At 51.1% G+C, this 13,015-nt stretch overlaps 2 protein-coding genes and 1 pseudogene across 3 annotated transcripts; 1 reads left to right on the top strand and 2 right to left on the bottom strand.

Moving 5' to 3' along the window:
* Positions 1–192: 192 nt before the first annotated feature.
* On the bottom strand, positions 193–995 carry LOC309887294 (feather keratin Cos1-2-like; the record flags this gene model as incomplete). Its single annotated transcript, XM_082778885.1, has 2 exons — positions 193–528; positions 897–995. The coding sequence occupies 2 exons, from the start codon at positions 993–995 to the stop codon at positions 193–195; spliced, it is 435 nt and encodes a 144-aa protein (XP_082635011.1).
* Positions 996–2,744: 1,749 nt separating this feature from the next.
* On the top strand, positions 2,745–3,547 carry LOC309887549 (feather keratin Cos1-2-like; the record flags this gene model as incomplete). Its single annotated transcript, XM_082779344.1, has 2 exons — positions 2,745–2,843; positions 3,212–3,547. The coding sequence occupies 2 exons, from the start codon at positions 2,745–2,747 to the stop codon at positions 3,545–3,547; spliced, it is 435 nt and encodes a 144-aa protein (XP_082635470.1).
* A 3,746-nt stretch (positions 3,548–7,293) lies between these two features.
* LOC309887209 (feather keratin Cos2-3-like) lies at positions 7,294–8,084 on the bottom strand (annotated as a pseudogene). The gene is made up of 2 exons: positions 8,006–8,084; positions 7,294–7,601 (listed from the first exon to the last, which is right to left on the bottom strand). The product of its transcript is annotated as a feather keratin Cos2-3-like (transcript).
* Between the last annotated feature and the right edge of the window lie 4,931 nt (positions 8,085–13,015).

Here is a 13,015-nt window from a genome sequence, read left to right on the forward strand (position 1 = left end):
GAGTGGAAAACAGAAAAGGTAAACATTGACCATGTTGACAGAGAGACCAGGTTGGCCCCTTCCTGTCTGTCTTTACAGGACAAGACAGAGATGGTCAGCCCCTCTTAAAACAGGAGCGTGAAGGTCTGTTCTTCTGTCCAGCAGCATGTTGTGAGTTCCTGGGGTCCTGGTCTGGGACACTTTCTGGCATCTTTAGCAGGGGCGGCACCTGCTGCCACAGTAGCGACTGGCAATACAGGAGAGGTCACAGCACCCGGAGTTGATGGGGACTCCGTCACAGCTGAGGATGCTGCCAACGGCAGCAGAGGTGGAGGATCCCACAACGGTGTTCTGTGGGAAGGAGCTGAGGATGGGGCCGGGCAGGGTCACCACCACAGGAGAGGGCTGGATGACGATGGTGGAGTTCTGGCACTGCCTGACGCAGGGCTCATTGCAGCTGCTGGCCAGTGGAGTCGGGCCGCAGGGCTGGCACGGAAGGCAGGGCTGGCACTGGTCGTAGCAGGACATGTCTGGGGGCAGGAGGTTCACCTGGGAGAGAGGGCAGGGAGGAAGCAGAACATGGGGATGCATGACGAGCAGCCTGTCACCACACCCTAACAAAACCAAGGCACAGGCCATAGTGAGAGCTGGAGGCTGTGCAGGGATGTGTGAGGGCTTCTTGGCCTCATCCTGCCAGGGCCCAAAAGGAGACACCGGAGACTATCTGGCTACAGACTAGGCCCTAGTCCAGAAGCAATCTTAATGCACACCCAGCATCCCTCTGTGAGAAACCTGCTTCCCTCCTCCACAACCAGAAACCCCAAAATTTGGCATAGAACAGAGCTGATTGTAGCTGAGAAGTCCATGGAGATGAGACCTCGGATAATGAGGAGGACAAGAAGGGGCTTCACACTCACCTGGTTCCCAAGGAGGAGAAGGCCAGAGAAGTGGATGAGGGAGCATGGAGCTGGGCTGGCTTTTATAGTGGACCTTAGCTGCCCCATGTCCAGAGACATCCCTTGAAGCAGTGATTATTTCCTGACAAGCTCCTCTTGGATGCAAAACATCCCAGCTAATGATATGGGCTGTGTATTTCCTTCCTGTGATGATGTTTTTCATTTCCTGCTTATGCTGTTTCCCAGTTATGTTGCCTTTTGAGTGGCAGGTAGGAAGGCCCAAGCATTCCCAGGCAACACATGTCATTGTGGGCAGAAGACTCAGCTCACATGCTGGAAGAGTCCGGTAAAGGCAGATGGTGTCAGCCTGGGTGACTCCTTAGGGGCTCTTTAGAGCCCTTTTTGCGACAGGTGTCCCAACTCCTACTGTGACCCTAATCCACCTAACACTGTCCTCAGGGAAAACCTGCTGGCCTGCTTTGCCTCCTCCTGCTCTGACCCAGGGATGTCTGTATGGGGGGAGAGGTTGTTCAGGGCCCTTTCTGGATCACAAAAGAAAGGCCCAACAGGACATTGTCTGTTTTATTTATAAGGAATAAGAAGAGGAATGTAGACATAGAGTAAATCTTTCATGTGCAGGTGACCCGGCGTTTGTGCAGCATCAGACAGAACTACGTGGATTTTTTCCAAGACACGCAGTGCAGATCCTGTCCCTAAAGAATTCCTTCTTCACACCCATGCCTTGATGCCTTTCATTTTTGGTTTAAAAAAAAAAAAAATTAAAAAAACATACACCTTCTCCTTATATGATGGAAGCTTATTTCTGACATGACACTAACCAGCGCTCAGTAGGGGCACTCCATCGGATTCCCTCCAGCAGAGGTGGAGGATCCCACAACGGTGTTCTGTGGGAAGGAACTGAGGATGGGGCTGGGCAGGGTCACCACCACGGGAGAGGGCTGGATGACGATGGTGGAGTTGCACTTGGACTTATTGAACCTCACTTGGTTCGCATGGGCCCACTTCTAAAGCTTCTCTAGATCCCTTTGGTTGACATCCCTTCCTTCTGTTTTATCCACTGCACCACTCAGTTTGGTTAGCCTGAGTAGCAGCGGTAAGGGAATCCGATGGAGTGCCCCTACTGAGCGCTGGTTAGTGTCATGTCAGAAATAAGCTTCCATCATATAAGGAGAAGGTGTATGTTTTTTTAATTTTTTTTTTTTTAAACCAAAAATGAAAGGCATCAAGGCATGGGTGTGAAGAAGGAATTCTTTAGGGACAGGATCTGCACTGCGTGTCTTGGAAAAAATCCACGTAGTTCTGTCTGATGCTGCACAAACGCCGGGTCACCTGCACATGAAAGATTTACTCTATGTCTACATTCCTCTTCTTATTCCTTATAAATAAAACAGACAATGTCCTGTTGGGCCTTTCTTTTGTGATCCAGAAAGGGCCCTGAACAACCTCTCCCCCCATACAGACATCCCTGGGTCAGAGCAGGAGGAGGCAAAGCAGGCCAGCAGGTTTTCCCTGAGGACAGTGTTAGGTGGATTAGGGTCACAGTAGGAGTTGGGACACCTGTCGCAAAAAGGGCTCTAAAGAGCCCCTAAGGAGTCACCCAGGCTGACACCATCTGCCTTTACCGGACTCTTCCAGCATGTGAGCTGAGTCTTCTGCCCACAATGACATGTGTTGCCTGGGAATGCTTGGGCCTTCCTACCTGCCACTCAAAAGGCAACATAACTGGGAAACAGCATAAGCAGGAAATGAAAAACATCATCACAGGAAGGAAATACACAGCCCATATCATTAGCTGGGATGTTTTGCATCCAAGAGGAGCTTGTCAGGAAATAATCACTGCTTCAAGGGATGTCTCTGGACATGGGGCAGCTAAGGTCCACTATAAAAGCCAGCCCAGCTCCATGCTCCCTCATCCACTTCTCTGGCCTTCTCCTCCTTGGGAACCAGGTGAGTGTGAAGCCCCTTCTTGTCCTCCTCATTATCCGAGGTCTCATCTCCATGGACTTCTCAGCTACAATCAGCTCTGTTCTATGCCAAATTTTGGGGTTTCTGGTTGTGGAGGAGGGAAGCAGGTTTCTCACAGAGGGATGCTGGGTGTGCATTAAGATTGCTTCTGGACTAGGGCCTAGTCTGTAGCCAGATAGTCTCCGGTGTCTCCTTTTGGGCCCTGGCAGGATGAGGCCAAGAAGCCCTCACACATCCCTGCACAGCCTCCAGCTCTCACTATGGCCTGTGCCTTGGTTTTGTTAGGGTGTGGTGACAGGCTGCTCGTCATGCATCCCCATGTTCTGCTTCCTCCCTGCCCTCTCTCCCAGGTGAACCTCCTGCCCCCAGACATGTCCTGCTACGACCAGTGCCAGCCCTGCCTTCCGTGCCAGCCCTGCGGCCCGACTCCACTGGCCAGCAGCTGCAATGAGCCCTGCGTCAGGCAGTGCCAGAACTCCACCATCGTCATCCAGCCCTCTCCTGTGGTGGTGACCCTGCCCGGCCCCATCCTCAGCTCCTTCCCACAGAACACCGTTGTGGGATCCTCCACCTCTGCTGCCGTTGGCAGCATCCTCAGCTGTGACGGAGTCCCCATCAACTCCGGGTGCTGTGACCTCTCCTGTATTGCCAGTCGCTACTGTGGCAGCAGGTGCCGCCCCTGCTAAAGATGCCAGAAAGTGTCCCAGACCAGGACCCCAGGAACTCACAACATGCTGCTGGACAGAAGAACAGACCTTCACGCTCCTGTTTTAAGAGGGGCTGACCATCTCTGTCTTGTCCTGTAAAGACAGACAGGAAGGGGCCAACCTGGTCTCTCTGTCAACATGGTCAATGTTTACCTTTTCTGTTTTCCACTCACTCACTCTTTTTCTCTCTTTTCCTTGTTGCCTTCTGCTGCCCTCCAAGCTCTCTGTGAAGTCCCCAGAAACCAACCTGGTGTGACATGCAAGCCTCTCTCCACTTGTGGGTCCAGTTAGATGGATACCCTGTGGCAAGTCTGCCATTCAAAATCTGAACAGATTTTGGTGGCTCTTGCTGATCTCCACTCTCAGGGCCTCTTCTTGTAGTCACCTCTTTTCCCTCCTGAGATTCAATAAACTTTTGCAGCATCCCCGAGTGTGTCCCTGTCTGGTCTTTCCACCTGCAAAGAGATGGCCAAGGGAGAAAGCCATTGCTTTGGTGGGAATTTTGGTGTCCTTCCGGTGTCTGCCTACAGACTGGTTCTGTTTCATGTCTTTTTATGACATGAAGCTGATCAATGCAGTTGGTACAGCAGAACGAAGGGATACCATCCCAAGGGACCTGGAGAAGCTTGAGAAGTGGGCCCATGTGAACCTCATGAGGTTCAAGAAGTCCAACTGCAAGGTGCCGCACCTGGTTTGGGGCAATCCCAGGCATGGGCACAGAATGGGTGAAGTCATTGAGAGCAGCCCTGCAGAGATGGACTTTTGCGGGTTCTGGTGGACAAGAAGTGCAACATGAGCCATCAGCACGCACTTGTAACCCAGAATGGCAACTGCATCCTGGGCTGTATCAAGAGGAGTGGCCAGCAGGTCAATGGAGGTGATTGTCCCCCTCTGCTATGACCTTGTGAGGTCCCACTTGGAGTGCTGCAGCCAGGTCTGGGGTCCCCAGCACGAGAAGAATGTGGACCTGTTAGAGTAGGTCCTGAGGACAGCCACAAAATGATTGGAGAGTTGGAGCACTTCTCCTACAAAGAAAGTCTGAGAGAGCTGGGGATGTTCAGTCTGCAGAAGAGAAGGCTCCAGAGAGACCTGATTGCAGCTCTTTAATACTTAAAAGGGCCTTATAAAAAGATGGAGAGCAACATCTAGTACATCAGGTAATGATAGGATTTAGGGGGAATGGCTTTAAAGTAAAGGAAGGGAGATTTAGATTAGATGTTAGGAGGAAACATAGAGGTTGTTGAGGCACTAGAACAGCATGCACAGAGAAAGTGTGTATGCCCAGTCCCTGGAGGTGTTCACGACCAGATTGCCCTGGACAACCTGATCTAGTGGGTGTCATCCCTGCCATGTCTTGGTCAGGATGCCTCTTATGCTTTTAGATGCCTTCTGTGTAGCGAGGATAATTTTGTTCTCTAGCTGTGTGGTCTAGCTCCTCTTCCTCTAATAGTGGGCCTAAAATGGGATCTTCTCTTCACACTCAAGGACCAGGATAGATCTGTTGGCATCTACCATCCACTGCCATGGGAGAGAAGGTATGTGCCTGTTTGGTGGGAAGCCTGTGGACTGAGCTCCTGCACCCTTCCTTGGCACAAGTGGCACTCCTGCTTCGATAATCCTGTGCTGCCCCTACATAGTAACTGACGGCTTCTTCTGGGACTTGCTACCTGTCATGCAGCTGGCGTCTGCTGAGAGCTTCTGCACTGCTGTGCTCCTTGATTACAATAGCACCATCAGTTTTCCTGTCTTCCTTGAGCTCCTGTAGGGTGTTCCTTGTTGCCCTCTGGAAGTAGGCTTGTGAGGAGACACAAGACACCGTCTGCTCACTCTCACTTGGCTGCAGTTGTGTTGTGCCTGGGGCCATGCTCCTTCCTCTCTACCCACCCCATTGCGAACATCGCCCTGAACAGTGGTGTTCATCATCTCCAGGGCTGTGATGCCCCTGCTCCATGCACCAACCTAGAGCCTGAAGACCTATAAGGTGAAGGAAGCCATGGGAAAACTGAGAAACAAAGGGTGTTTGTTTCTTTGTTTGTTTTCTCTGACAGATGATGAGGGAGGCAGTGAGGAGACCAAATGGGGGGGAGGGGGCACACCACTTGTGGGGGGCTATGCGGGGCTGTGGCCGTGTTTATGCTAGCGCGATTATCAGATTGGGGATGTTTTCAGTTGGGACGCTAAGAAAAGGGAACACAATCAACAAGCATACAGAGACAGCGACCAGACCAAAGAAACATGAAGGCGATCACGACAGAAACCTCGCAATTCACACCAGTTGTTGGCCTATCAAGAAGCCACAGGTGCCACTGCCAGGAAGATCAGCCTGAGCCTTGCAACTGCAATGGTTGTGAAACATGGACGCCGGCAGGAATGGGTGTGGGATAGACCTATACAAACCCATGTGGGGACGTGCAGGGTAAGGGGAGCTGGGAGGAGCACACAAGGGCAGACGGAGCGGGGTGTCCTGTCCTCTTCTGGAATCTGTCCTTACCTGTGTGCACGTGTACTGCAAGGAGAAAATGCCAGCTCCTGGTAGAAAAATGAGAGCAGATTTGGTGCCAGCTGCCAGAGTCAGACTGGGGGTGAGGCTGCCCCCGGCCTATGCTGTCAGCTGCTGGAGCCAGGAGGTCCCTGTGCAGCTCCTGGAGCAGGGGGAGGAGGTCTCGGCCTCCAGGCAAATGCATCAGGAGCATTTTGGGCCCCCAAAAGCAGCTACTGCCAGTACCAGACTGGGTATATCTTCCCCAAACGGGGCATACACATCCCTGTCTGTGTGTCTCCTGGATATGTGCTCAGCTTCCATAACCGTGGAGCCTGCAAAGGGGAACGTGGGCAGCTGCACTCCTCAGCCTGGGCAGAGGCCATAAGAGGAGACACAAGACACTGTCTGCTCGCTCTTACTTGGCTACGGTTGTGTTTTGCCCTGGGACATGCTCCCTCCTCTATACACATCCCTTGCCAACATCTCCCTGAACAAAATAACATCCATATTATCCAGTGCTGTGATGATTCCCCTCCTCTTCCCTTCCCTCCCCTCCCCTGCCTTCCTCTCCTGTCCCCTCCTCTCCCTTCGCTTCCCCTCCTCTCTTCCTTCCCTTACCCTCCCTCTATCTCTCTGCAAAAGCCAGGGATGTCTTCTCCATCTCCAAGGGGCAGTGCCCAAGAGACAATCCTCTGCAGTGTGTCACAAATTGCCATTCTTCTGGGAGTGGGGAAGGGGTTCCATAAACACCCATCTTATACCCACCAAGGGCAAAGCCATCCTCCCCGGGCAGCTCAGATGGGCATACACGGAGGGAAGAAAAATCTACACACAAGGCTGGGATGCAGAAATCTTTAATGAGTGTAGAGAGGAAAAGGAGGTCACTCCAAGCAGAAGCCCCTCAGTGTGGGAATCACCAAGGCCAACATAGAGGTAGTGTCCCTTGCTCATGGTGGAGTTCATGCAGGGCATGTGTCTGCTGTTACCACAGTGGGAGGGCTGGCACTAAGGAGCCCCACAGACCAAGGGAGAAGAAGAGCACATGGAAAAGGAAGAGAAGGAGGTAGGTGGAGAGATGGAAGGAGAGGCATGAACCATGTTTTCAGAAAGCACAGGCTGGCCCCTTCCTGCCAGCATTTGCCACAGGAGCTGAGAAAGCAATGGCCTGAAGATTCCTCCTTTGTGTAGCACCATATACGAAGTTCCTGGGAGAAGAACCCCAGGGCCATGGCCACTGGCTTCTTTAGCAGGGCAGGCACCTTCTGCCACAGTAGCGGCTGGAAATGCCAGAGAGGTCACAGCACCCAGAGGTGATGGGGACTCCGTCACAGCTGAGGATGCTGCCAACGGCAGCAGAGGTGGAGGATCCCACAACGGTGTTCTGCGGGAAGGAGCTGAGGATGGGGCCGGGCAGGGTCACCACCACGGGAGAGGGCTCAATGACAACGGTGGAGTTCTGGCACTGCCTGACGCAGGGCTCGTTGCAGCTGCTGGCCAGTGGAGTCGGGCCACAGGGCCGGCATGGCAGGCACTGGTTGTAGCAGGACATGTCTTGGGCTGGAGATGCACCTGGGAAAGATGGTAGAGAGGAAGCAGAGCGCATGGGTAGGTGAGGATCAGCTCAGTTACCCCATCACAAAAGAGCCAAGGCAACTGCTGAAGGTGGATGTGGAGGCTGTGCCAGGAGGCACATGGTCTTCATCACGTTGTCCTGACAAGGCCCTTCAAAGAGCAGCCTGGCTCAGGAACACCCCCACATAGTACATAAACCAAAAGCTTCCTCAGACCCCTTTCCCAACCTCTCCCTATACAGAACTTCTCTATCCAGCCCTCTCCCATGGCAAGGAACTCCAAGGCACTGAACTCCATAGCTCTGAGCCACCATGGGATTTGATGTCTATTGATGCAAGATCCCTTCCACTTTGGAAGAGGAGGAGAGAGGGCTTCAGACTCACCTGGTTCCCAAGGAGGACAAGGCGAGAGAATTGGATGGGAGAGCAGGGAGCTGAGCTACCTTTTATACTGGTCCTTCATTGCTGCTGGCCCAGAGTCTCCCTTGGCAGAGGTAACAATTTTCTGACAAGCTCATCTTGAATGCAAGCCATCCCAACAAATGATATGGGCTGTGCGTTGGTTTCCTGCACTGCTGCCTTTTCATTTCCAGATTTTAGGTCACGGCCATGCCCCAGCAATAGCTTCTTTAGAGTGCTGGGATGAAACGTCCAAGTATTTCTAGGGCAGGAATGCATCTGTGAGGGCGGAATACTCATCTCAAGTGCGGCATATGTCTTGAGTAGTCAGGTGATGTGTTTCTGGGTGACACTGTTGGGGATGTTTAAAGTGCCATTCTGAGGAAGAAGTTCCACCAAGTCTCAGAAAAATGCCCAAGGTCTCCTATGCATGAAGATATTGAACATCCTTCCCATTCCTTTCCTCCTCAACTCACTCTGATGGTCTCTTGTTACATCCCCTAGTGTGTGATTTGTTGTACTGGCTTTTGATCGTATCCCCATTTACACTGCTCTCCAGGATTAACATTCTTTCCGCTTTTGACTCTGCCCTTCTCTGTGCAGTCTGTAAATTCATAAGCGATGCCGTAGAATCACAGAATGGCAGAATCATAGAATGTCTTTCATTGGAATGGACCTTAAAGATCATCTAGATCAACCTCCCTTGCCATGTGCATGAATACTTTCCACTGGAATAGACTACTCAGAATGCCATCCAATGTGGCTGAGGTGGTGTTACCCAGCTCTGCATCTGAATACCACCACAGCTGCTCTCTCACTCACCCTCCTCAAAGGGAAAGGGGAGAAAATATGATGAAATGAGCTCAAGGTTTGAGATAAGGACAGAGAAATCACTCAAAAATTGTTGTTATGGACAAAACAGTCTCAGCATTCTGAGATTAAGAAAACATATTGCCTATTACTAACTAGCTAGAGAAGTGAGAAACAAAGAAAACAAACTAAAACCACTTTCTCTTGGGCCAGAGGTGTATATGAACTTGGATAGCCACCAAAGTCATATCGCTTTGGTCAGCAGAAAGCCCTGGGAACGTGATGATTAGGAGGATATAGGGAACACCAAAAGGTTGTTTTTGTAGTATAAGCGCTAACATGAAGTTGCTTAACCTTGGACAGTGAGAAAATACCAAAGTGCTCATAGGCTGTATTCTGTCACTAGGAGGTTTCTATGGTATTGCGCTATCTCAGGACAGATACAGAAGAGCCAATAAAAAATTCTTTTCCTTTGCTTGCAACTTGCATTGGAGTCTGGGTATTCATTGCAACTTCTTCCCCACATCCACCCTCTTCCAGCTCCTCTGAAGAAAACCTTGCCATGTAAATCCACCTGAACAGGCCTTGAATATTTCTAGGGATGGGGCTTCCACAGGTTCTCTGGGGAACCTCTTCCTCTCTGTCATCACCCCCATAGTAAACAATTTCTTCCTAATAACTTATCTAAATCTACTCTTCTTTAGTTTAAAACCATTACCCCTTGACATACTCCAGCCCTCTGATCCTCTTCGTGGCCCTCCTTTGGACCCACTCTAACAGGTCTTTGTCTTTCTTGTGCTGGGAGCCCCAGAGCTGAATGCAGCACTCCAGTTGATGTCTTCCTGGAGCAACGTAGAGGGGGAGAATCACCTCCCACCACCTGCTGCTCACGCCTCTTTCAATGCAGCTTAGATTATGGTTGGCCTTTTGGGCTCTAAGTGCACTTTGCTTGCTCATGTTGAGTTTTTCATCAAACACCTACACCAAGTCCTTCTCTTCAGGGCTCCTCTCAACCTATTCACACAGCTCATACCTATTAACACAGCTTACAACCTATTAACCCAGCTCATAGTTGTGATTGGGATTGCCCTGATCCACACGAAGGACCTTGCACTTGGCCTTGTTGAACCTCATAAGACTTGCATGGGCCCACTTCTCAAGCCTGGCTAGGTCTCCATGAATGGAATCCCTTCCCTCTAATGTGTCAAATGCACCTCTTGGTATCATCAACAAACTTTCTGAGTGCCACTCAGTGGCACACACTACATGTCCCCAGGAAAGATATTAACTAATACCGGTCTCAGTACAGACCCTTGAGGGATACCAAGGGTCCATTAGCGGCATGGTCTGAGCGCGACCATGCAGCTAATTCTTTATCCACCGAGCATTCCATCTGTCAAATCCATGTCTCTCCAGCTCAGAGAGAAGGATGTTGTGCCGGATGGTGTCAAATACTTGGCACAAGTCCAGGCAGATGATGTCAATTGCTCTTTCCCTATCCACCTGTCGTGGTTCCGCTCGAGTGGGCAGCTGAGGTCCACCACAGCCGCTCTCTCACTCCCCCTCCTCAAAGAGGAATGGGGAGAAAATATGTGAAAAGGGCTCAAAGGTTGAGATAAGGATGAGAAAATCACGCAATAATTATTGTAACGGGCAAAACAGACTCAGCATAAGAAGATAGTAAGATTTATTGCTCATTACTAACAAGCTAGAGAAGTGAGAAACAAAGGAAAGAAACCAAAAGCACCTTCCCCCCCCATCCTCCCTCTTCCACCTCCTCCCCCCGAGCGGTGCAGGGGAATGGGGGAATGGGGGTTATGATCAGTCTACAGCGCTTCTTCTCTGTCGCTCCTTCTCGGTCACTCTCATCCCCTGTGCTGTGGGTTCCCTCCCACAGGATGCGGTCCTTAATGAACTGATCCGGTGTGGGCTTCCCACAGGCAGCAGCTCTTCCAGAACTGCTCCAGATATGGCTCTGTACCACGGGGTCCATCCCTCAGGAGAAAACTGCTCCAACCTGGCTCCCCCACGGGCAGCAGCTCCTGCCAGGTAACCTGCTCCTGCTTTGTCTCCTCTCCACGGGCTACAGGTCCGTCCCGGAATCTGCTCCGGCAGGGGTCTTCCACAGGTGGCAGCCTCCGTCGCTGCAGGGCCACCTGCTCTACCGTGGTCTCCTCCACGGGCTGCAGCATGGAACCCTGCTCCACCGTGGTACTCCATGGGCTGCAGGAGGACATCCTTCTTCACCATGGTCCTCACCACAGGCCGCAGGGGACTTCTGCTCCGGCGCCTGGAGCACCTCTCCTCCTCCTTCTACACTGACCTTAGTGCCTGCAAGGCCATTCCTTACTCCCTTCACTTTCCCAGCTGCTGTGTTGCGCAGTGCTTTTTTCCCTGTCTTAAATATGCTCTCACAGAGGCACAAAACAACATCACTTATTGGCTCAGCTCTGGAAAACAATGGGGCCCTTCCCAAACATGGGGCAGCTTCTAGATCTTTCTCACAGAAACCACCCCTATGGCCCCCTGCTACCAAAACCTTGCCACGTAAACCCACTACACCACCATTGTAAAAGAACCACCAGATTTGTCAGGCACAATCTGCCCCTAGTGAAGCCATGTTTGTTTTCACCAATCATCTCCTTATTTTCTGTGTGTGCAAGCATAGTTTCCAGGAGGATCTGTTCCATGATCTTGCGGGTCACAGAGGTGAGGCTGGCTGGCATGTAGTTCCCTTTGTCTTCTCAATTAGGATGCACAGTAGTTTGGCAACATCACCCACCACTTCCCATAAGACCCACAGATGCATCTCATCTAATCCCATGGACTTGTGCACCTTCACGTTCCTTTGTTGGTCTTGAACCTGATCTTCCTGTACGACGAGTGGTTCTTCATTCTCCTAGACCCTGCTTTTGCCTTCTGAGACTTGGGCTAGGTGGCTAGAGCTCTTGCTGGTGAGGGCTGAAGCAAAAAAGTCATTGGCTAACTCAGACTTCACCATATCCTGAGTAACCAGGTTTTCCATTTCCTTCCGGAGAGGTCCACAATTTCCCTAGTCTTCCTTTTATCACAGATGTACCTAGAGAAGCCTTTCTTGTTGCCCTTGATGTCCCTGGCCAAATTAAATTCTAATGGGGCTTTTAGCTTTCCTAACCCAATCCCTGGATGTTCTGATGATTTTTCTGTGCTCCTCCCGGACTATCTGTCCTAGATTCCACCCTCTATAGGCCTCCTTTTTCTCATAGAGTTTACCAGTTGCTCCTTGTTCATCCATGCAGGCTTGCTGGCATTTTGCCTGACTCCTTTTTGTCGGGATGCATCTCTCCTGAGCTTTCTTAGGCCTGAGCTTTCTTAGGCCTCTCTTCCCTCCAGTGTTTTGTATCATGGTACACTACCAAGGAGATCCCTGAGGAGGACAAAGTCTGCTCTCCCAAAGTCCAGGGCAGCAAGCTTGCTGTCCTCCCTCCTTGCTGTGCTCAGGATGCTAAATTTCACCATTTCACAGTCAGGGCAGCCAAGGCTGCCCTTGAGATTCACATGCTATCTGCCCCAGTTGCTGTGAGAACGAGGTCCAGTATAGCACCTGTCCTCGTGAGCTCACCTTGTGCACTCACCTGAGTGTCTGGTTGCTTGTGTTCACACATCTGTTCTTGTCTTTTGACAACCTGTTTGCAGCGGGCTTTGTGTGAATGCATGTGGGTGCACAGATTTGTGCATGACTCTTTGCAGGTATAGATGAGCACATGTGTGTGTCCTTGTTTCCCCTTTATCATGAGGGAATGTGCACAGTGGCAGCACTGTCCCCTTCTCTGTGCATGAGCCCTGCAGTGGAGCTGGTTCCCAGGCTCAGAAGGAGCCTGAGTGCAGCTGGATGGAGAAGGCACCAGCCTGGCAGAGATCTGTCCAGGTGTTGTGATTTAACCCGGCCAGCAGCTAAGCACCACATAGCAGTTGTCTCACCCTCCCACCCCCCTCTGTGGGATGGGGGATGGAATTGAAAAAAAAAGTGAAAGCTTCTTGGTTGAGATAAAGACAGCTGATTAGGACAGAAAATAAAGGAAAATAATAATAATAATGATAATAGTATTACTACTACTAATGTGTACAAAACAAGTGATGCACAGTGCAATTGCTCACCACCTGATGACTGATATCCAGCATATCCCTGAACAGCGGTCTCTGCTC

This window comes from Aythya marila (genome assembly GCF_965140915.1).
Source record: "Aythya marila genome assembly, chromosome: 25".
In the NCBI taxonomy this organism is placed as follows: domain Eukaryota; kingdom Metazoa; phylum Chordata; class Aves; order Anseriformes; family Anatidae; genus Aythya; species Aythya marila.